The 10,761-nt window shown below is 31.2% G+C and overlaps 1 protein-coding gene across 1 annotated transcript; it reads right to left on the minus strand.

The window, feature by feature from the left end:
• Nucleotides 1-4,503: 4,503 nt before the first annotated feature.
• On the minus strand, nt 4,504-10,680 carry LOC110636367 (lysine-specific demethylase JMJ26). Its single transcript, XM_058130090.1, is given in 13 exon segments — nt 4,504-4,702; nt 4,802-4,921; nt 5,038-5,123; nt 5,232-5,304; nt 5,378-5,794; nt 6,187-6,516; nt 6,688-7,381; nt 7,478-7,532; nt 7,625-7,757; nt 7,987-8,086; nt 8,180-8,295; nt 8,429-8,982; nt 10,632-10,680. Coding segments are annotated over 13 exon segments (2,793 nt in total). The 3' UTR covers nt 4,504-4,636.
• Nucleotides 10,681-10,761: the final 81 nt, after the last annotated feature.

Raw genomic sequence — 10,761 nt, forward strand, 5'->3', positions numbered from 1 at the left:
AAGGGCTAATCATGTCATTTTATGTAGAGCCAATAAAGACTTAGTTGATGTATTTTGGACTATAAAAAGGGATGTGTGGCTTCCAAAAGAAAAGAATTGAGAAAACAATAGGTCTCCCTTCTTCCAAAAGTGAAGGTCATGAGTTGTGAGGTTCCTCCTGTTGAATGAATAAATGGGAAGGGAGAGGGAGATATACCATACCAATTGCCAAGGTTACAAGTAGCAAAGGTAAAGTTCAATTCTCTTATAGGTAATTTTCATTTTTTTTTTAGTGGAAATTGTGTTTGTCAAAACTAAATTAAATGAGCCCCTATGTTTTTTCTGCTAATCAAATTGTGTTTGAATAGGAGATCAAGAAGATTATAAAAGAAAAATTATAAAGTTAAAATTTTAAAAGATTTTATTATTATTAACTATGAAATTAAATGAGCATTTCATCTACAGAGTATAGAAAACTCAAAATAGAAAAGTTTAGATAAATAATTGACAATATAAAAGTTGACTTTGTTTTTATAAAAGGATGTCCCTTATCCAGGTTTTATTAGGTGCTCTAGGAGCATATGTTCCTTTTCTCACTATGAGATGAGACCCATATCCCATGATCCATGAGATAACTAAATTCTTGTGATTATATGATACACTAAAAACTAGTGCATCAAGAGCACCTTATAATTTTTCATCTCCTATCATCCCATGTCATGTATATTTTGGCTTTATTTCTTTTCAATGGTTTACCTGTCATTATTAGTGAAGTCAGTTAGTGTTACACTATATTTGGATGAAGTTTTTGAAAATATGATATAGTGTTTTAAAATAATATAAATATTTAAAAGTATTTTTTTAGGGAATATAAATTTTTTTGAGATTTTAAAATTCAAAAACTCTAATTTTTTCATTCCACTAATTTAATACATCGGAAAGTTTTTAATAGTTTATCTTTCATTACATTTTTCATACTATTAGTATTGGTTTGTTATGTTAAAATATTTTCTTAAATACATTGTTAAATGGTATTAAAAATTAATTTAAAATTAAATTTGATATATTTTAATCACAAAAATTCTAACTCCCTATTGCATGGAATCTTGAATTTTATAAACATTCAATGTAATTTTTTTTTTTTTTGTCAATTCTCATGTTGGGGATGAAGAGAATTCATTTTTTTTTTACTTAAAAAAAATGATTTTTAAATAAATAAAAATTAAGTATGATTGCATGAAAATTTAATTTTTTTTAAATGATTTATTCCAAATTAAACTTAAAACAATTGGATAATTTTTTAAATTTCTTTTCTCCATGTGATTTAATTTTTTTTTTTAAATGTCTTTTGTAGACACCATATTTTATCCGGGTCAATAAAAATTTTTTTAAGACACCATATTTCTGGACCTATAAGAACTTTTTTAAATAATAATAATAATAATAATAATAATAATAAAATTAATTAAAAATATTTATGCATAAACACAAGTTTAATTGAGTTGCTATTTTTACTCTCACTTTAATTCTAATTTAATTTTCAATTTTAATTTTGATTTCAATTTTAATTTTCTAACTTATTTAAGTTTGTTATTTTAATTACGTTCCACTTTCATGTTAACTATAATTTGTAATTTAATTTTAGTTTCTTAAAATAAAATGAAAAGTTCTGATGATCAATTTTATGAAGATTTAATTTCATTTAATTTGAAAATTTTGAAGAAAAAAAGTCAAAGTGTTACTTTTAGTCCACACCCTTGATTTTCGTTTTATCTTTGTTTCTCAACAATTACATTTAGGAGAATAAAATAAAATCGTACAATTAAATCTCATCCATTAAAATTTATTAGGGTTTATTTTTTAACCATTGGATTGAAATTAGTTAAATTAACTTATACCCTTTAATTTTGACCATTCATCTTTTTTTAGGACAAATTTTCCACAATTGAATCAAAATTGGCTAAAGAAATAAAAACAAAGTAACGTATACTTTATCTTAGCCCTTACCTTTTATAAGGATAATTTTAGATCATTTGATTAAAAAGAAATAAAACAAAATTTGTACTTTTCAATTTTAGCCTTTAATTTTTTTCTATTTTATTTTTGACCATTATATTAAAAGTAATAAAAATAAATTTTAGTACCATTAAATCTTAGCCCTTAATTTTTTTTAGAGATTTAATTTCTACCTTTAGATCAAAAATTAATTAAAGTAAAATAAAGACAAAATTATTTATTTTTTTTGACATTTATCATTAATTTAATTTGTAAGGAAGAATTCTTGACCCTTGGATCAAAAGAAATAAAAATAAAATAGTCCTAATTTAATTTAAATATTTGATCTTTTATCTCTTTAATTTTTGACCATTAGATTTAGGATTAAGAAAATAATGATAACAAAAAAATAAATAAAAATGAAATTTAATACATTTTAGATCCCAACCCTCCAATTTAAGCATTTTAGATCCACATCCTTAATTTTAGAGTTTTATTTTCCTAGAAATACCACACTTAATTGTTCATTGAAGTGGGGGAACCTTCATTTTTTATAGGAGAAAAGCTCATTTAAAAGTTTTCCAAAACTCCATCTAACTCAAGAACAGACCCACCTACAAAGGAGACCTTTTTTCTCTTTGGAAGAACCAATCTTCCTTCTATGCCCAATTCCATAACCTTCATTGAATCATCCTTCCTTCCTCATTGCAAACCTACCCTTTCCATGCTGTATTTCATTTTGCTCATCATGAGGCCATGCAATCTCCATTTGACGAAGCTCGCCTTACCATACCTATGCGCAGAGCAGACCCAAATTCAAGACTAGACCTGTCATTGCCCCATTTTACGAAGCAGCACCAGTGCCTCCATCAAACTCTTTCTGAATTGCATCACAAGATGCCACTTCGGATCAAGTTCCGTTTGCATCGATTATCCAATCTCTCGCTCTCAAAGGACACTAGTCTCCATTGTTCATAACAGCTTTTCCTTCATTCCAAGTTGTCCTTTGTACTGTGGGTAAAGCCTAAACCATAATATATTATCTGCTAAGTTTTTGATTTTAAGCCAATGTTCTTATTTGAATATTGATTCATATTTAACAATGCCTTGCAATGCCTTAATCCTGACTTTTTAATTAATTTTTGGAATAAATTGCGGCATTATTCTGTTTAATATTGCTTTTCTGCAAATTTTTTTTACGCTAACATTGATTTTGAGTTGAGATATGGCCTTCTATTCAACCTTTCATTAAATTTAATAATGTTGCAACATTCTATATTTTAGGTCATTGACGTAAATAAACCTTACTTGATTCAATTAATATCGTATAATGATGATGATTCTCTTATTGTCTTATTAAAACATGTATAGGAGGTGATGTGAGCATTATTATGATTTGAATGAAATATATATTTATCGTTGAACCAAACAAGAAAGCAACCTGTTGTAACTCGGTTGACTAGGAGATTGAACCCGTGTTATTTAGTTGACCTAAATAGCTAAATTATTCAATAAAATCTTTTTTTTTAGTGTTAGTATAGAGAATTAAACTCCAAATCTCATAAAAAAATCTTTAAAAAGAAAATCAATTGACCTAACTTGATAGTTATTTTTTTATTTTAAAATATTTATTTTTTAACATATACTTAATATTTCATAAATTTTAAAAAGAAAGTTACACGTTATATTACTTAATACTTTTATATAAAATTTAAAACTACTATTAAAATTTATTAAATATAACTTAATAAATGTTAAAGTTTTATTTTAAATAATAAAAAATTTAATTAATTAATTTTATTTATTTATTTTAGATGTTATATTTAATTAATTTATATATATTTAATTAATTTTTAATGACCTGTTGGTTGAATTATTAACCCACTAGTTGAACCAATAATCTATTCACCTAGCCCTTTTGTTGGGTCAACATCTGAACCGAATTTAATAACACTGGTTAAGACAAAGGTAATCGATTAGGCTATCCTAATTGATTTTTGACTTTGTTTTATTTTACTTCTTTTTTCATTTTATAATGCCAATAGTATATCTACACTTATTATTATTCTTAAGAGATAAAAATATTTTTAAGAGATAAAATAAAATTAAGTTATTAAAATAAAGTTTCTTTAAAATAAAATTTTTATATATTTATAATTTTTTATTATTTGAAAGAAAGTGGAGGTTTTAAAACTATTTATAAGTTTTTAAAATAAAATCTTCATTAATGTGGTACATTGAAATTCTTGATCATGTATAGTTTGTAATTATCTTTGTAAACACCGAAAAACATATATAACAAAATTCAGTAAAATTAAGTGCGAATCCAAATAATAAATTCATAATCATATTGATTACAATAAAAGTAGTAAGATAATAATGCAGTTGGAATATTAGAATGAAATTTTCTAAATTATCCCATCCAGAAACTCTCTTTAAACAAAGCAAAGCTCATATAATAATTCCCAATGTATCATTTATATGCCAAACTAAATAAGAATGGGAAAAAAATCGTCTGTGTTAAACATTAAATTGATGATTTACATCCTTCAAAACAACTTTAATTAATGTAACAACAATGTTAAAAAATTGGAAAAAAAGGGAACAATTAACTTTCGCTTCTTTGTTCTTCAGTTGCCACTTTGTGTAGAACTCAATGCTGTCATTGTATCAGTTCTTCTAAATCTTTAATTGCTTCTGCAATTGCATAGATTATCATTTTCTTGATCTGTACCACAAAAAATTGTAGGAAAACAACCTTTAGGCTCAAAAATGGCAATACCAGCGTTCGCTTGATTCTAAATAAATGATAGCAGAAAGGTGTTACCTCAAGTTTGTCTTCTCTAGCCCTGTGGTTCTTTGGAAGTTGTCTGAACTCTTTGGTTAAGCGAAGGCACTCCCGGACATTTTCAGGAGAGACAAAATCTACGGCAACTTTTGTACATGACTGTTTAGATGGAGGAAAAAGATATTAAATATAATCTCCATCTACATATGAAGGCACTATTTCATGAAACATTAGAGGAGGATTTAAAAGAAAAATATGCAAGTCTCAATATTTACCTTGAGATTCCTAAATTGGTGTGGGCAACCAGCAGGAATAAATACGGCTTCTCAAACTCTTTGTTCAAATGTCCAAGGTTCAATACCTAGAAGTGTAAAACAATTCGAGTGTCATAATAATTTTAGAAAGAGAGAGAGAGAGAGAGAGAGAGAGAGAGAGAGAGAGAGAGATTCAGCTTTCTTAATATACTAACCAAATTCCTCCTTCAATTTCTTTTTATGCTCCGAAGTTAAGTAGAAACACTGGTCATGAATTAGATGGACGACCTGCTTATAACAGGTTAGTTATTAGTGAATCACAATCGACTAGTCTGAAAAATAAGTAGTCAGTATAAATTACCTGTTTTACTGGGGAGCAGTAAGTGTGCCTAAATTCCATGGAGTGCTTTCTTAAATATTCTTCTAACTTGGAGACATCCTCCCTTCTAAAAATGTCCCACAATGCACCACACATATTATCTGTTTCACCTTCACTGGGCAAACCAGGGAGTGTAGCTCCTCTCGGCTGATTATGGGAAAGCTCAAGTTGTTCACTGATTTGGGAGGGGTGCTTCTCTGTCTCAATAATCTTTGATACACCCATCTCTTTCCAGCTACCGCTGCAGTCACCAAGTTGTTCAATGGAATGATGGTCTAGCTTATCTTGCTCCAAACGTTCTTTCCCATCCTGTGCCAAATGTTTCCTTTTGAGCTATTGAATAGCAGTCTGTTGTTCTTCACTTAAAGCTACCTCCGCAGTATGTGTCAAAATATTCATCTACATTATTGGACAAATTTAAGATCAGTATGAGCTCCCTAACCAACAGTTGGTAAACCACGGGGTGAAAAGGGGCAGCTATTTTCTTGTCTTTAAAAAGAAAGGGAGGGGGGGCGGGGCCAGGGGCGGGGCGGGGGAAGTGGTGGGTGGGTGTTGGCGTGGTGTTGTTGTTGGTGGGGGAGAGAATGTAGAAGATTTGAAAACCCATTACTTATATAAGCATTTGCTGAAAATGGAAGAGCCCATGTGAAACTCATTCTTGACATAAACGTTTAAGTCAAATTTAAAGAGTTTGTGGAAAGAGTAGAAAAAAATAGGAGACTCTTAAGCAACTTATGCTAGAATACAAGGTGCAAGGCGTAGTAATAACATGGTGGATATTTTAGGCATACCGCATCTGACATATCACAATGAAGTTTGGTTACAGAGTCCCCTCTGCCGAGCTCTTCTGTTGTACCATATGCGATGTAAGTTTTCGGACCCATGTCTGGTTTGAGCAAATCTGGTGGAAATTTCACAGCAAGGTTAAGGATACCAGCCTTGGGATCACTATATTCTTGAAATGGCAATGCACTGATAAACTCATCACAATGACGTGGCAGAAGGTCTTCAAACTTATCAGATGGGGGCCAATCCTTCAGCTTCAGCATCTCAGGCCAAAAGTTTTCATATCTTCTTCCTTCTGTGTAACCCTTGAAAAATTGACAGGTACTAATTTCCACCTGAATATTTTAAAAATCAGCACTCGTGAGTAAAACTACAAAGAAGATACATCAGCATAGGATAGATTAATGTAACTCGCAAAAGGAAAATAGAATATCTTTTTGATCACCTGCATGATACAATATTTTTGGGATGAAAAAAGAATTCCAGGTAGGATAATGGCGCCAAACCTCACAAGAAGCCAGGCAATCAATGGCCTTCACTTCAGACATATTAGCTCTTGTCTCTGGGTCCACATTTTCGCATAATGCACGCCACATTACCATTGGTTCCCAGCTCAAATGAGTTGTTACCTCAAGGGCATCGCGAACTATAACAGGTTCACCTTTAACCCAATGCTTTTGAAAGTGAAAAAGCTCTTCAACCTCTTGAATGTCATTCATAGCAGGACAATACAAGTAATTGTCCTTGGATCCTTCTCTAGAAGCTGCGCTCCGCAGCATCTCTCTCCCTGCTTCAGAATTGTTGCACATCGTATCTGCCCTTTCCGTGTCAAAACCTACTAAATCTCGCGCCTTCTTTTTCAACTCTGAAATGCATCCCATTGGAAGGATACGCTTTAGCTCCAGTACACAATCACCACAACCACCCATTTCTTTTGGAGCACAAGAAATACTTCCATCATCATTGGCATTCCACAGCACAACCGTTGGTTCACCTTGATCCTCAGCATTTTCAAAATCACAAGGCAGTGGATCTCCACCATGCATGTAATCAGAGCCTCGGTCTACGTATCGAAACTTCATTTCAGCACGACTTGACAAGCTTCCTTCACGAATTTCGTGACAACAACTGAGACACAGTTCATAAGCACATTTTGGGCAGCTGCGGTGGAGGTCAACAATAGAAGTCGCACAATGGTTGCTGCACCAAGACCCAAAAAAATTCAATAAATAAGCTTTAAGTTCAAACAATAAAATCATATAGTTTCCACCCTTCAGCACAATAAGAGATTCTTACCAATAGACACGCTCATCATTGTTACAGAAGTTCTCTGCTATCTCAGGGGAGGAACCTGATTGCAAGAACAATTCATAATTTATTAGCAGGAAATGAATTTAAACATAAAAACTCATACCTGAAGCTAAAAAGAAAACGAGGATGTACCTTGAATGCTAGCCTCAATTTGCATCTCTTGAGTTTGTTCTTCACAGATTTGTTCCAGAAAGGGAAGCAGAGACTTTATCAAATATTTTAGATGCTGAATCTTTTCACTGTCGGTGATGTCCCTTTTTGATGTCTGGACGTGATCAATATTATGAGCTAGTTAGAAGAAATGCTTGCATTCAGAATTTCAGTTCTGTAACATGGTGCTCCAACTGCCAATGTAATATAAGATGCTTATTTGTCAACTTACAAGTTTAAAAAGCCAACTCTAAATTTCAAAAAACTAGCCTAATGGAGCTTTTGCTTCTTTATTAATGTCCTCACAATCAATAGGACAGAAGAGGGACAGAATAAAAACAAACCTTAATCAAACCACTGGAGTGCAAACACGCATTGCAGTTGCAATTTCTACGACAATAAGGACATTGTTCTGCAATTTCTTCTTCTGTCATCTGTGGATACCTACATACATCACAGCAGAATATGCATATGCCAAGTAAGCTTCTAAGCTTGTTATACTAAAACAATGTCAAATAGTGTAGCCAAGAAATTTACCATTGTTTGATACATTGGACACAATATATTTTGCTTTTACACTTCTTGCAAGGGACAACAATTTTTCTTTCGTTTTTCATGCACTGATGACACTTTGGGCGTGCTTCTATTTTGGCCTGCTTGAAGCAAGAAAAACTGACAACTTTAGTTACCAGAGTAAATAAAGAAAGAAACTGTTCCTTTCAATGTCAAGGGAACATGTATAATTCCACTATAGCAGATAAAAAAAAATGACTAGAGGTAAATAACCTTCAAATTTCTCATTGTACGTGTCCTGCTGCTACTGCCATTACTCTTCATATCTGAAGCTGACGAGGGAGAAGAAGATGAAGTACCTAAAGAAGCATTTGCAAAATCTCCATTTTCTAGCCTTGTATACATGTGATTTCTTTTGACTGCCTCACCATCTGAAGTTCTAGCTCTTTTGCGCGCTCTTATATTCATAATACACGCTTGCTCTAAAACTTCATCTTCTGAATCACCCTCCAAGTCTACAACTACAAAACTACTTCTCTTATTCAGCCGCTTCTTTGGAATTCCATTGCCTTTAGAGAATTCAAAAGCAGGAGTCAGTTTCACTTTCTTGGATGAATTTTTTGTTCTTGTTGGGAGTGACCACTCATCATCATCATCGTCCTCTTCCCGTTTCCATATCTTGCCATTAACTCTATTCTTAAGGGTTTTGTGAACTTGTCTCTTCGATGCAAGCCAAGAAACATTCGAGATTCTTCTCATCTTCTGCACATTATGATCACCATCACCTCTGTGCCGGTCTTGCTTAGAAATAACAGCATCCATCCTCACTGCAAAAAAGAACCAGAGATAAATACCGAAACAAAAATAGAATAAAAAATTCATATTGCATGATTGTTCTTCCACCATGAACTACGATTTATAGGGAAACAGAAATTCAATAAGCAATTAACAGATTAAACGCCAATGAATTACGCATTAAAAACAATAACCATATAGTCGAAGACCATGACCAAAAGAGCTGCGGTTGAATGATAACTCAGGTGAACTCAGCTAAAACAAACAAAAATCATCCCTATTGAAAAAGAAATAATCAAGACAAACAGAATACATATAAAGCAAAAACCAGAGACGTACATAGCTATCAAATACAAATTATAATTTGAAAAACATACAAATTCAAAAGAAACAGAGAAACCCAAAAACGAACCTGTGAACTAATCAATTAAAAGAAAAATCTCTATAGAAAATTTAAATTGAAGAAGCGAACGATGATAAATGAAATCGAAGAAGAGTAATTATGCAGCGGAGAGAAAAGTGCCTTGTGCGTGAAGACACACAAATAGATGAAAAATCAAATCGAATCGCTCTATTTTGATTCTGTGCAGTTCAAGCCGATTGGTTTTATTTTTGATTGATTTTTTAATTTAGATTTGATTTTCAAGTTATTTTATCTGATTTTGACCTTGGTTTGAACCTAATAACCATTAATCAATAAAATTAAACAATATATATATATATATATATAATTACATATGATTAATAAATTTTTCATAAAAATAAATTAATTCAAAAATCAATAAAACTATTCGATTCGGTTTAATCGATTTTTTTCTCTATAAAACTGAACCGAACGGAAATAACCGAAATTTTTATAATACAAAACCGAACCGAATTATCTTAAAAACCGAATCAAATTACTGAATTAAGGTGGTTTAATTTGATTTATTTAATTTGAACCGAATAATACTCACCCCTAGAATTAAACAAAACTTAACTTGTTTAAAAATTAATATTTATTATAAAGCAGCAGGGGAAGGGGAGTTCAACTTCAAGTTGCATCACTAGACTATGCTTAGTTGTTAATACTTAGTTGGTAAGGATAGAAGCTCTCCTTCCTTATTTTAAGCAGAGTTCGACTCTATTGAAGAGATTCATATTAAATGCCTCAAACTTTGTCATGATTTGGGAAACCATTTATGAGGCATTTGTTACTTTCTTTTCTAAATTAATTATAATACACTCACTAATTTTTTTTATAAATATGTTATAAGATATAATAATATTTTTGTTGAGATATAATAACTTATTTGGGAGGAAGATTTTATGGGGAAGGTGAGGTTTCTGAGAGCCCAAAACTTTCAGTTTCTCAACTCACTAAATTGGAGTGTTGGGAATATTTTTATATATTAAATATTAGTTATTATTAATCTTTATCTTCCTATATCTCATCCAAATAAGGTAAGAGTAGTAAACCATTATTTATTTAACTTCACCTTACCTCCTTACACTCCTCCTAACGAAGTCTAAGTCTTGATTAATTTGTAAATAATTAATAAAATTAGTTCAGTGATACTACTGAAGTAAAAAAAAAAAAAAAATTGTATACAAATGTTCTTTTTCCAATGGTAAAATACAAATCAATATGAGAAATGCAAACAAAAAATCTACTTTGTATCATACACTCAAAATAATATACATTCATCCTTGAGTAGATATAACTTTACCACAAAATCCAGAGCTTCCATTTCTTGTTGGCATATTTGAATGATTGTAACTTAGCCTCTTTTCTTTCTCTTTCCTTTAATCTACAGTGTCGCTACGTTGGC

The sequence above is a fragment of the Hevea brasiliensis genome, chromosome 11, assembly GCF_030052815.1.
Source record: "Hevea brasiliensis isolate MT/VB/25A 57/8 chromosome 11, ASM3005281v1, whole genome shotgun sequence".
NCBI lineage: Eukaryota > Viridiplantae > Streptophyta > Magnoliopsida > Malpighiales > Euphorbiaceae > Hevea > Hevea brasiliensis.